Raw genomic sequence first — 14368 nt, forward strand, 5'->3', positions numbered from 1 at the left:
AGGTGGATGGGGGATCGTAGGTTTGTCCCAGGGATTACTCCCGTGTCACTATTAGACAGAGGCACAGTAAACTAAACCTTAAAAAGGGCACAGTATACTCAAATCAAGGGGTGGCATAAGCCATACAGAATCGGGCTAGGCTTATAATTGCCCTAGGGCAGATAGCCTAGTATGAACCTATGAACCTAAACCTGGCTGCATGGCAGATTCCTTAGTCAAGCAAATAATGCCTCTCTCCAAAGCTGTTATGGATGTCATTCTGGAGCCCAGAAGGCCTAGCACCAGGAAAGCCTATTTGGATAAATGGAAGAGATTCTGTGCCTGGAACCAGGCTCACAGCCTTGACCCTCTTGTCCCAATTATTCCTCAGATACTACAATATTTAACCGAGATGCTGGACAAAGGCCATTTTCATCCATCAAGATCCACGCCTCTGCTATCTCAGCTCATTACAACACGGACCCCACCTATTTTTTCTAATCCTTTGCTAAACAGTACCTCAGAGGGGCTAAAAACATAAGACCGCCCCATAGAGCACCAACTCCATCTTGGGACATCAACTTCGTGTTGGAAAAATTAACTTTACCTCCTTTTGAGTCAGCTGATTTAAAATACGTTTCTTGGAAAACTGCTCTGCTCCTGGCAATAACCTCAGCACGAACAGTTTCAGAATTGCAGGCACTAATGGCAGTGGAACATTTCATCATTTTCCACCAAGACAGGGTGTCTTTAAGAACAAACCCTACGTTTATGCCAAAGGTGGTATCAAGTGTGGCTCTAAACCAAACTATTCACTTGCCAACTTTTTATCCAAACCCACAGAATAAAGGGGAGAGTCTTCTGCATTCTTTGGACATACACAGGCAGTTACGCTTCTACTTGGACAAAACCAAAGCTTTCAGGAAAACTGAGCAATTGTTTGTCGCATATGCTGCAGGAGCACAGGGAAAAGCCATTTGAAAACAGACCATTTCAGAATGGATAGGACACTGTATACGTTTCTGCTATACACACCATGGGAAAACTGTACCTAACAGCATTAGGTCTCATTCTACCAGGGCAACTGCCTCTTCAACTGCCTACCTCAGAGGAGTACCTACCAAGGACATTTTGGAAGCATCAACTTGGAGTTCTGTACATACCTTTACCAAGCATTACCATCGCCTCTTTATTCTAAATCCAGAGCTGGCTTTGCCACTGCTGTGCTGCAGAGCCTTATAGCCACCCCTAATGCCTTATAGAACCAGCCACCCTACCTCAGCTTTGGGATTCTACCCAAGTGTAATGACTGCAGCAGTGTAATACGATGAACATAGTACAGTTTTGTACCTACCATAAATGTAGATGTTTGTGTGTATACACTGCTGCAGTCCTGGTTACCCTCCCTCCTGCCCCTCTTACTTGCTGGTACATACCTGTCTTCTGCCCTTTACTACCTATGGGGAGTATTTGCTGGTAACTGAATTTTTCTGATTGCTTTTCATATGTATGTTTTATTAGCAATTCACATTGCCTACCTTTTTGGGGGCACCTGACATCTGGGGCAAGAAAAACTGAAGAAAATGGCATTGGCTGCATCTTATATACCCCTGTCGCACTGACGTCAGGGAGGAAGCGACAGCAACCGATGCCGGACCAAGACTTTGGAACTCAGGCCAACTGAGGGACTGTCTGACGGCAGGATAACCCAAGTGTAATGACTGCAGCAATGTATACACTCAACATCTACATTTATGATGGGTACAAAACTGTACTTTGCGGTTGGTATTTAGTACCCTTCTTGTGCTCCCCTGTTGGTGGCTGACCTAACTCTTGCAAGTTTTTCTGATTTTGTAGCTTTTTGTTGTCTTCGTTTATAAGATGAGGCTTACCCATGTTCCATGCTAGTGGAAGTGATGAGCTTGGGGCTGAGCATGCCCCCAAGACTACTTTGACAATGCTTTATGTTGTCCATGCACAGATGTTAGGCAGTTTTGAAGAATTGCCTGAAAAGGTTTTCAGAAAGATTATCACTTTGTGTCTTTCGACTTTTCCCGGTTAGGGGTTGCCACAGCGGAACTCCGGTCAGCTAATGATTGGCAGTAGATTTTTATGTACGAGTTGCCAGCTCTGATGCACAACCTTCAACGAAGGTACGCCTATTTACACATGTCTCCACACAGAAGACGTCCTAGCTGAGAATCTAACTGAACAGCGTCTTACTGTGAGACGACAACGCTACCGCAGCACCACCACCGCAGAATACTTCAGAAAGATTATCACTGCTGCTCCCTATTGCAGAGGGAACCTCTCTCAGTGTTAAGCTATGTAGTATTTCTAGTATCTTCTTCTTTCGGCTTTTCCCACTTAGGATCATCTGTCCGCTCATGATTGGCAGTGGAGTTTTACAGTGTTGAGTTGCCAGCCCGGCGCCCAACCTTCCACAGAAGACACGCACAGACACACCTACGGCCAGTTTAGAGTGTCCAATCCACCTATTGCATGTCTTTGGGATGTGGGAGGAAACCAGAGCACCCGGAGGAAACCCACGCGACCACGGGGAGGACATGCAGAATCCGCACAGAAGGCACCCCAGCCGAGAATTGAACCAGAGAACCTCTTGCTGTGAGGCAGCAACGCTAACCGCTGCACCACCGTGGCTGCACCATGTAGTATTTCTAGTATATTAACCCCTCAGGCACTGCAGAGTATTAAGATTGTGAGTTATTGGGCTACTTCCTGTTGCGCTGAGCTTGATTCTGTCAGCTTTTGTCTACTGTTGACCTTGAGCAAGTCATATAAGTAGTGTGTTGGAAAAATTACAAAATTGGATTAGGCTCTTCAGTGGTCCCCTGGACTAAGTGCCTAGCAACTACCTATAAAACTAACCCTAGTATAAGAAGCACTGCTAATTTAATTTAGCCTCTTTTGAGATTTTCTTGAAACTTCTTGAAACACATCTGTTAATGTAAGTTGCTTTGATGTGTTCTGGATTGTTTGAACATGACAGGTAGTGACAAGGAATTGGATCACTTTCTTAACAGGTATCATTTCCTCCTGTGTCCAGTGTAGAGAAGTCATCCATGACACCAGCATTAGTACTGTGATTCTGCCGCTGGTAGGCTAAGGGACTTAATTCTGAGACATTGCATTTTAATACACCTTTGGTGCGAGTGCGTGCAACTCCTGCAAATGCGCTGGTTTGCTTTGTTGTTACAGTTGGTATGGCTAAACAATACATAAGTCATCATGTTAACTTTATTATAGGAATTATGTTCATTTTATTCATGCAAATGTGCTTGTCACATGTAACTTTTTCCAAGTAACCTGAACTAACCATATAGCGAGGACACTGCAGTGCCATTACTGTACCCTTGTACACAGAGTTAAAGTGGAACAAATGTTTACATCACAGTTCACTGTAGTTCAGTGTGACATAGTACTATTAAAATCAGGCTTGTATGCTAAGAAATTTGTTGTGCACTAAGTGGCCGTATAACTGCAAGTTTGTGTCTCTGTGTTTGTTGCAGGGGTGGGTGGGTAGGTATGGGAGAGTCTTTGCACTGTTACTAAATGCAGTAAAACTTAAGACACTGAATTCCTTGTCATTTACACTTTCTTATGTTACTGACAAGTTGTACTACCATAAAACAGAGAGGCGTTCTGTGAGGAGATAAAATTGACATCAGTCAGTTATGATGCCTGCTCAAGTGTTTCACAATTTTGCCTTTTCTTTCTCTTTTACAGTGACAGTGACAGTGGCAGTTCACAAGGACTGTCACAGCCATCTACGCAGACTACACAGTATCTTCGAGCTGACACACCAAATAATGCCACACCTGTCACCAGTAAGTTTCGTTTTTCATAGCAGTGTGTTTTTGTGTGTGTGGGGGGAAGTTGTTGGCCTCAATGAAAGCTGACTGCAGCATCTCTTTTTGTTTTATGTCTGAGAATTTGCTGCATTACAGTACCATAGTGAGTATTTTCTCCAAGAAAATCCTTGGCACTTACTCTGTAACAATACTTAATGAAAAATAAACAAGTAGCACCTCAGCTGGTTAAGCTTTCTATGATTTAACTTAGTCCACATAAAACTGATTCAAACAACAGTCATTAATTAGTTAATTCTGACTTTCAAATTTTAAAGGAACATACAGCTAATTAAAACTTAATAAAACACTCTCCCACTTCTAAATAAATCCTACTAAATATTCAAAAATGTTATTCTTAAGTATTCTTAAATAATAATGTTAAATATTCATGCATACCATTCATCATCATCTTCTTCTTTCGGCTGTTCCTGTTAGGGGTCGCCACAGCAGATCACCTGTTTCCATTTCTTCCTGTCTGAAATTCATAATAATTATTTCATCAGCTCCTTATACATGCCTTTTGATTGCAAAGTGTTAAATACAAAGGTATACTAGTTTTTTTTAATGACAAGTCAGAAGCTTTTAAAAATAATTCTAAGTGATAGTAGGCAAGTAATATAAGCAACACTAACAATTCTGGGTTGGGTTTTTATTATGATGCTCTTTAAAATGGGTGTCTGCTTTACTTGTACAAAGTCCATTTCGAATATCCCTGAACTCTCTTCCTAACTTGAGGAGAGGTTTGTAATTTATTATAACCGCACTTAAGCCCATATGCTACACCTTCTTGGTAACTATTCTTACTAATACTCTAAATTTCTAACCCTTTATTTAAACAAATTATCCAAAAGATATGGACTGTAGTACACGTTTTACATTTAGTGTTTACCTGACCCCCCCCCCCCCCCTTTCCAAGGAATGCATCACTTGCTGACCTGTACTTTGGTGCATTTCAGTATGAAATTTTTAACCTCAAAGATCTCAAGCATTGTTTAGAGATTACTATATGCCAATTTGTTTTTGAAATACATGCCACCCCTTCCACAAATGGTGATAACGTGCAACAAAATGAACATCTTCTTCATTTATAGGCTTCTTAACTCCCTTAATATGCCCAATCGTTGATCTGTTATGCATGTTATCTCTGTGTTTCTGTAATGAGGAAGACAACTGCATATTACTATAGCCTTGATAACTTTATCTATTCAGTCATAAACTACTACTTGAAAAACTCTTTCATCAGAACATGTTGTTTGAGCCCTAAAAGATCCCCCATAAGGATGTGAATGTATTAGATGAAGGGGATGGGAACTTGTAGCATGTAAAAATGAGTAGGCCGAAGTAATTTTCTGATATAATGTAGATTTGAATATTGCCATTTTGTACATTAAGGCATGTCTAAATAATAAATCTTTGACTGGAATAAGTTAACAACAAACCAGATTTATTTGCTTGCAAATGACCAAAAGATCCTGAAACTGAGTTAAGGGCCAATCAAGGGCATGAGTAATGAATTGATGAAATGTTTGATTTTTATATAGTTAATGATATGCATGAATATTTAACAATATTATTTAAAAATATTTATTTATTTAACGAGCTTTATTTAGTAGAATGTTTTTTAAAAGTTTGTTTCTTTAAAATATGAAAGTTGGAATTAATTAATGATTGTTATAAAAGTAAATTTTATGTGAAGTCCGGAGTAGTCTACATTGGAAAATGTTTGACTTGTGCAGGTTTTTATGTAGGAAAAAACAAGAAATTGCTGAAAAATATAATATATGAGCATTATGACATCAGGACAATGAACTGGGGCGTGAGTTTAACTTAAATGCTATAACCCCCCCGGTTTGAATGAAAATGCGTAAGTAAAACCTGTGTGTTGAAATTATGTTCAGGCAAACTTTACTGGGTACAAGTAACCTATATATTTGAGTTTAATATGTATTTCGATCATTCACTTCAAGGGAAGGGATAATTTGTTTTTTAGGTGGGTACAAATAAATTCAACATCAGTTATTTATATACTTAACATGATATTCAGTTTTTACAGATAGTAATTTTTAAAATGATTTTTAGATGACTGTACCCTCCATGCAAATTCTGACGATTTTACAGGTGGTAACAATGTTATGGCTATTACTGAGTTTTACAGTGGAATTATATTTTACTTCTATTGCTTTAAGAATATGGTTTAGTGTGTGGTTAGGAGGTTTAAAAGGAAGTGATGTACTTCAACTTTTATTCTGATGAAGTCCCACTGGTTTGGGATGAAAGCGCTTAATCGTTGACTGAACAGAATTTCTAAATTTTTCTGCTTTGGTGTATGATCGGTTCGTCAAGCCTTTTGGGCATTTTGTTTTACACTGGTTTCCTGGTTTTCACTCCAGCTCTGTTTATTTTGGTTGTTTATTCATTTTCAGCTTACTGCTGCCTGTGTTTATAAAATTAGACTGGGTAAAGGCTCCCTGGGGTGCAGTACTGGTGCTCGTATATATTTTTTAATACATTCCCCAGTGTTATCCCACATTCTTTTACCATTCACTCTTGGCTTTGTTCAAATGATTTGGCATTTGTTTAGTACTCAGATCACTGTGTCCTGAAGGAAGAAGTTTTCACAGCCTACCAGCGTAAGTCACTTTCTCATTTTCTAGCTTCGTTGCAGTCATTGATAACATGTCATGTCCCATCAGTGTCAAGGAATGCTGTTGTTGATTTTCCTTGTGCAGATAATACATAACCACTGATGCAGCCCTGCCTAGATAGCAATGGGGAAGGCAGCATCCCCACACTATTTTTATGTGAGGAAATCAGCAAATATCAGATTGTGAAAAGATGGCAGAGGCCTCAACCTGAAACTTTCAAGGTGGTCTCCTTTTCTAAATGTAGGGTTAAACAGTCCAAGCCTAAGTAAACATCCTCCAGCTTGTCTCTGCATGGTCTGGTCAAATTATCTCCCCTGTCCACCTTCCAGGCTTGCTATCTTGGTCTGTTTAGGTGTGCTTTTTTTAAATGTTTGAAATCTAGGCAGTCTACCTTTGATTTCCTGTCAGCATCTGGAGTCTCTTCTCAAAAGTGAAAAAGGGAGCATTCCCCTAGAAGAATTCTGTCACCTGTGACTCAGGGGAGGGTAACTTCACCTGTGTGGATGAAATGTTTCCCCTTTTTCATTTTGAGTCTTGACACTGAGAACAGGCTATTCTGTTTTCATCCCTAGGACTTGTCACATCTGGGGACTGGTAAAACAAACGCTAGGAAGAACAGTGCAAATAGAAAAACACTAATAACCTCCAAAAAGCACCGTGAGAGGAGAAACAATGCACCGGACTGCCTTCATTAAATGAAGGAAACCTTAAGTGAGAGGCTGAAAAATTCTCCCAGGTCCATATTAGTAACAGGGATTTTCTATGTCTGCCTAAACCTAAGCATTTAGCCATTCCTGCAGATACAGAAGGAACTGGAAGATGAATTTGTCAATGTGACGTCTGAGACAGATTCCTAATCCTGCGCCTAGAAAGCCAGATCACTTTTACAGGGTTCATGACTCGCACGGACCTCTGCAAGAATCATTTGGCATATCCAGCTGTAGTATCCATGGCTTCTAACAAGGTTTCTACTGTGGTTATTACAAAGAATCCTCTTCAGTAAGTGGAGGGTTAAAATGCTTGACCAATTTCAGAAGAAAACCTACTACTCTTACTCTGGCCTTTAGGCCTCTTAACTGCGAAACACACATGCTGAAATGTCCGGGATTCCTTCTAACTTAACTTTAAATAAAGATTAGGGCTGATAAAGGCCAAGGACCTTAAACGGGACATGATTAAGCTTCATAACTTCAGTGCTCAAGTTGCCATCCAGGACAGCAGTTAGAGGATCTTTACTATGTGAGTCATCTGGCTGATGACTCGGTCTCTGCCAGATCATGTCAAAGCAGACATTCTTAACCCCCTGCAGAAAATGTGTTTGAGAGACTGGAGAAGAGAGAGAGCTCAGTACAGTCACTGTAGGAAAATTTTTATTCCTAAGCATGTAAGTGTAGCAATAACTACCCCTGTAGGAGTTAGCCTCTTTAACAGAAGCAAAAAAGGAACAAGTCCCCGAAGGGTAAGAAGGCTCAGTACAAGAAAAACATCTTAAGTAGATCTGAAAGGAAAACCTATTGCACCCTTAGGACCATGGCACACAGATGAAGCAGCTGCGACTCAAATGTGCTTCTGTCTCCCCGACCCCAGCTCTGTCCCCCCACCTGAACTTTCTTCCTCTTGTAAATATAGGCAGTTGTGGCCTATCTTTCCTTTCTCAGAAAGCCATTGAAAAGGTGGTAAAAAAAGAAGGTGGCAGAGGATTCTACTCCAGTTTTTGTGTTTCCAAAACAGGAATACACCTGGAGCTCTACCCTGGGCTTTTTAAAACTAAACAAGTTAGTAAAAGTTGTAATTTCAGGATTCTACCATTGTAGAGCTTGTTGTATTTCCTCATTTGCTTATATGATCATCCTCAACCTAAAAAATGCTTTCCTGTACATATCCTTAACCTGGACAGACTGAGGGTTCCTAGTGCTGAGCTAAGGATGTTTCCACATTCTTTGGATTCTGCACTGCCTTAAGTCATGGCACCAGCATGGACACCAGGAGAAGGTACTTCATTTTTATTTTTGGACCTGTGCACCCAGTGCTTTATTTTTTGACCAACTTTTATTCATGTATAAAATGTCTTCTGTGTTGGTGCCATCATGGAAAGATTTTGCCAAAAACAGGGTCCACCGTGTGAAGACACTTGCCAAGATTTCACAATGAATTTAGTTCCAGCAATACTGCTTTCCACTTCGTACTGAATTTATCTTTCCATTTTCAAACTTATGTTTTTATATATATTTTTTTTTTGACTTTTATTTTATTCAGATGTTTTGGGTGTCTGATACTGTGACAGAATGGATCCTGTTAAAGTCATGTTATGGTAAGAGTTTATGAAATTAGTATGACATCAGTCTTTTTAGCCAAGAGTGCTCTTCTCAGCACCCACAGTGCAACTAGAATTGCTTGTTCCCGCAGTTCATATGGTGTTGCATGTATTGGTACATGTTTAAGTATGCTTGTAAATTCCTTTAGTCATTTTGCATCTACTACTTCATATGGTGTTACATGTATTGGTACATGTTTAAGTATGCTTGTAAATTCCTTTAGTCATTTTGCATCTACTACTTTTGGAACTCTCTGGATATTCCACATTGCTCTCATTTCTGCTTGCAAGTCCTGGTATTTTAAGACTTTACATCTCTCATTTCGCAAGACACTGTAATTGCTGGGTATAGCAGTTTCAATTATGAATTCTTCCTTTTTCTTTGAGTACTGTATCTAGTTTTCTTGCATCTGTTTTCTTAACTGTTTGTGTTGGGTGATCCAATGTGATCTGAACGTCTGCACTGTCTAATGCTTTGTAGCAGTACTTTTCAGCTACCTGTATATCGTAGTGCTTGCACAATTCCTATTACAACAGAATTGCCACATTATTGTACCTTCAGTATGTAGAGCCTTAGTCGTAAGTGAACATCTCATCTCTAGTTACGTCGGTTTCCAGTCCTGTTTTACAAAAACTGGATTTGTCTGCTTCTCTGTCATTTTCTAAAGACTTAGTAACTGACTTATTACTATTATTATGTATAATGTGCCCGGCTTTGCCTCCTCTTGCAGTTTATATGGGGTTACCTGCAATGTACAGTGGAGATAAAAAGTTTACACACTCCTGTTAAAATGCCAGGATTTTGTGATATAAAAAAGAGACCACAATAAATCATTTTAAAAATTTTTCCACGTTTAATGTGACCTGTAAACCTGTACAATTCAATTGAAAAACAAATCTGTTAGGGGAAAAAAAAAAAAACATGCAATACTGAGACAACAATGACATTGTATAAGTGTATACACCCTTAAACTAAAACTTTGTTGTGTGTGCACAGCCTTAAACTAATACTTTGTTGTGTGTGCACACCCTTAAACTAATACTTTGTTGAAGCACCTTTTGATTTAATTACAACATTTAGTCTTCTTGTGTAGGAGTCTCTCAGCATGGGTACATCTTAACTTGGCAATATTTGCTCACTCTTCCTTGCAAAAGTGCTCCAAATCTGTCAGATTGTGATGGCATCTCTTGTGCACACCCCTCTTCAGGTCACCCCACAGATTTTTATTGGATTTAGGTTTGGGCTCTGGCTGGGCCATTCCAAAACTTTAATTTTCTTCTGGTGAAGCCATTTTGTTGTTGATTTGGATGTATGCTTGGGGTCATTGTTGTGTTGAAAGGTGAAATTCCTCTTCATCTTCAGCTTTCTAGCAGACGCCTGAAGGTTTTGGGGCAAAAAGTGATAGCAACCCCAAAGCATGATACTGCCACCACCATGTTTCACCGTGGGGATGGTGTTCTTTTGGTGATGCAAAGTGTTTTTGCGCCAAACTTGCCTTTTGGAATTGTCGCCAAAAAGTTCGACCTTGGTTTCCTCAGACCATAACACATTTTCCCACATGCTTTTGGGAGACTTGATGTACTGTTTTGCAAATTTTAGCCAGATCTGGATGTTTTTTCTGTGTAAGAAAAGGCTTCCATCTTGCAACCCTACCCCATAGTCCAGACATATGGAGAATATGAGAGATTGTTGTCACATGTCGTACACAACCAGTGCGTGACAGAAATTCCTACAGCTCCTTCAGTGTTACTGTAGGTCTCTTGGCAGCCTCCCTGACCAGTTTTCATCTTGTCTTTTCATCAGTTTTGGAGAGACGTCCAGTTCTTTGCAATGTCACTGTTGTCCCATATTTTCTCCACTTTTTGATGACGGTCTTTACCGTGTTCTATGGTATATCCAATGCTGTGGAAATTTTTTGTACTCGTCTCCTGATTTTCAACAATGAGATCCCTTTGATGCCTTGTAAGCTCTCTGCGAACCATGGCTTTTGCTGTAGCAGGCAGCTGAGTAAATGTCAGGAAAATCCTGATAGGACAGCTGAACTTTATTTGGGGTTAATCAGAGTCTCTCTAATTGATGGCAGATGTGCTGTAATAAATCAAAAGGTGCTTCAACAAATTATTAGTTTAAGGGTGTGCACACACAACAAACTATTAGTTTAAGGGTGTGTACACTTATGCAACCAGCATATTGTACATTTTTTATTTTTTATATTTTTTCCCCTAACAGATTTGTTTGTTTTTCAATTGAATTGTACAGGTTATAGGTCACATTAAAGGTGGGAAAAGTTTTGAAATTATTTATTGTGGTCTCAGTTTTTTATATCTCAAAAAACTGGCATTTTAACAGGGGTGTGTAAACTTTTTATATCCACTGTATTTAAGTACAATTGTGAATTATTTTTTATTAGTTCTGATGCTCCTATTACTACTGACATTGTGCATCTTTCTTCCACATTGCTCTCATTTCTGCTTACCTATTCTGGTATTCTAAGACTGTCTCACTCTCTCTCTCTCTCTCTCTCTCTCTCTCTCTCTCTCTATATCAGTTTCAGTGATCAAAGCTGCGTATGTCTTTTTTTTTTTTTTTTTTCCTGGACTGCTGTATCTGTTTTTCTTCCATCAATTTTTGAACTGTTGGCAATAGGCAATTATCCCATGTGATCTAAATGTTGTCATTGTCGATGATGCTTTCTGGTTCTTATTTCCAATGTTTCTTGGCTACTGCTTTATTGTAGTGCGTGTGCCATCTCCTGTATAACTGTCATGCCACATTACTGTGTTGTTCAGTATACAGAAAGATAAACATGAGTATGTTACACCCACCAACAAGATGTGTAACTTTTTCCATTTCTGTTTTGCAAAAACTTGCATTTGTCTTGTTTCTTCAGTTTTTCCGCAGACTTTTTAAACCAAAGTATAAGTAGCACACACGGTCTTGGGCCACCATTATTAGCTTTTCATCTTTTAGTTTTAATTGATCTCTCTTTAGCCACTCCTGCATCAGATCTGGGGCTTGAGTGACATTTGCCTCCTCCATAACATAGGCAGGGCTGTTTCTCTATTTTCTCAAATATCCTTAATCCCCAGGTACTTCAAAAGATAAAAAGGGCAAGCCAAAAAATGTTGCTGGCCCATGTAATGTTAGTTCTGCTTTCTTCTAGTAAGATCATAATCAGTCCTGCTGTCTCTGAGTTTAGCTGTTTTAACTCAGAGTAAGATGTTTTAATTACACCAACGGTAGGACTGTAAGGTTGATGGCTTTAATGATTTTAGCACTCATCCCTTGTAGGCTTATGTTTCCAAAAGCCATGCAAGAAAGTCATACCTAGATGAAAAGAAAATATTCTCCCTTTGGTATCGTAACACTGGCCAGGACCCAAGTACAGTATCAGTTCTCCAGTTCCCCACTTATTTGACAGATCTTTACAAAATAGCCCTGTTCTGTGCCTCACTGAAGGTGCATGTGGCCATCTTAGCTTGTTGGCCCTGGGATCTATCACTTTATTCCTAGTTGCAATAAAGCATTTTCTCAAAGGGATCTTGTTCTTGAGAACTCTTAAGAGAGAGGGTTAACTCCACTTTGGGACGTATACCATGAGTTAGAAAAGCTAATCTTTCTCCTTGGAGTCCCCTCCTTACCAAACCTTCAAGTCCTTTTCTTGAAGACTGTCTTAGTGGCAGCAACATCTGTTAAGAGAGTCAGCTGCAGGCCCTTATAAGCAGTTGTTATTCGACAAGGTCATCCTGCATACTGACACTTTTCTTGTGCTAAGATGATGGCAGAATTGTCCTTATTATTCATGATTATTCATTTCCTCGTTTCTTCCCAACACACCAGGATAGGGGGAAGGGGGTCTTGCATTCTTTTGATGTGCACAGATAACTAAGAATTTATATAGGAGAATGCAAATCAGAAACTCAAACCAGTTAATTTCCTTTGTAAAGGGGAGGGAAGGGAAGCCAGTGAGTAAGGAGACCATAGTAAAATGGCGCACACACTGTTATTTTCTGCTTCTAATCTTTCCATGGTAAGATTGTACTCTGACATGTCAGGATGCATTCTGTCTGGCCACTGCAGCTTATCACTGCCTTTACTATAACGATCAACACACAATCCATCCTTGAAACAACTGCTTGGTCATTTGTCTTCACTTTTTCCAAGTATTGCAGTGTGTATATTGTATGTAGGACCTGACCAAAGTTTGCTATGAATATTTTGCTGGGACATATTCAGTCACATCATCCTAACGGCAAGCTACCTACCAATCCATAATCTCTTGAATCGTCTCAAGAGTCATTATTGCAACACTAAGTTGCATGATGAATATGGTGCATTTCTGTTCATTTTTATCACAGGTGTCGATGTTGAAGTATATTCACTGATGCTGTATACCTGTTAGATTCTTCACTCCATCCTGTCATTTTATTCCTTAGACTACCAGGGGTTGTGGTTCGTACACTAGTCATTAGACCTACCACCACCTTTCTCTTTTTTCTCAAATCAGGTATGTTTCATCCTTATGGTACTATAGTAGACCTAGAAGCTGGAGTAGCACTTTTTTTTATTTGACCATCTGCCTAGGTACTAGTTCTGTACTGTGCCACCACTTTATTTTTGCCAGCCAGGGCAAGAAAGAAGTGAAGATGGTACTGGTCCACACCTTTCAATTTCTTAACACAGTAAATCTTGTCAAAGCCTAAAATACTGGAAGGACAAAGGCCCAAGAATATGGATGCACTTCCTTGCAAGCTCTACATCCCCCTCTATGACCTAGGAATCCCATACCATGTATTTAAACTTATTGGAAGCATACACCATCCAACTCGATACCATATTCATGGGTGACTTTAATTACCCCAGTATTAACTGGGGATCCTGTATGAGACCAAACATATATGCAGAGATTCCTGGATTTCGTAAACACAAATTCCCTGGACCACATTGTCAAAACACCAACAAGGGGTGCATCCATACTGGATCTGGTCCTCACTAATGTGGGAGAGTGCTGCACACTCGCTAGTGTAATGTCTTCCCTGGTAAGGTCAGACCAAAAAATGGTCTCCTTTGAAGTAAAAACAAAACCTGGACCCCGGCTAACCCTGTAATATTCAGGAACTTTAAGGCTAACTTCCTGCTATTAAGTGATAACCTAGCAAAATTTCAAGCCCCCGTAAAACCTGAGAACACTGCTGTCTATGCAGAACTATTCGCAGAAACCATATGCAAGCATGTTAATAGCTGCATGGAGGCAGCTGTACCCACCAGTAAGAAGTACAGAACTAACTCAAAAAACAAGCCACCCTTGTGGAATCACAAAATCAATAGGCTGTATAACAGAAGGAAGAAAATCATGGCAAAAACTAAGAGGGTTGCAGCACCCAACAGGATAAAAGCACTTTCTTCAAACTAAGCCAACAACTCCGAGATCAAATAAAGTTTACCAGAGCCAAATTTGACATAAATGTGGCCTCCCAGGCCAAGGACGACCACAGGGCAATCTTTAGCTATGTCCACAACGTCAAAAGCAGTACACAGTTGTGTACAGAGCTCATTG

At 39.8% G+C, this 14368-nt stretch overlaps 1 protein-coding gene across 1 annotated transcript in view; it reads left to right on the forward strand.

Annotated features, from left to right (window-relative positions):
• The window catches only part of RYK (receptor like tyrosine kinase), a 1434429-nt gene that overhangs the window by 898905 nt on the left and 521156 nt on the right, over positions 1 to 14368 (forward strand). Inside the window, exon 7 of the mRNA XM_044070454.1 lies at positions 3727 to 3827. Coding sequence (XP_043926389.1) covers positions 3727 to 3827 — 101 coding nt within the window. The remainder of the gene's footprint in view (positions 1 to 3726; positions 3828 to 14368) is intronic.

The sequence above is a fragment of the Protopterus annectens genome, chromosome 4.part1 (genome assembly GCF_019279795.1).
Source record: "Protopterus annectens isolate FY-2018-M chromosome 4.part1, PAN1.0, whole genome shotgun sequence".
In the NCBI taxonomy this organism is placed as follows: Eukaryota; Metazoa; Chordata; order Ceratodontiformes; family Protopteridae; genus Protopterus; species Protopterus annectens.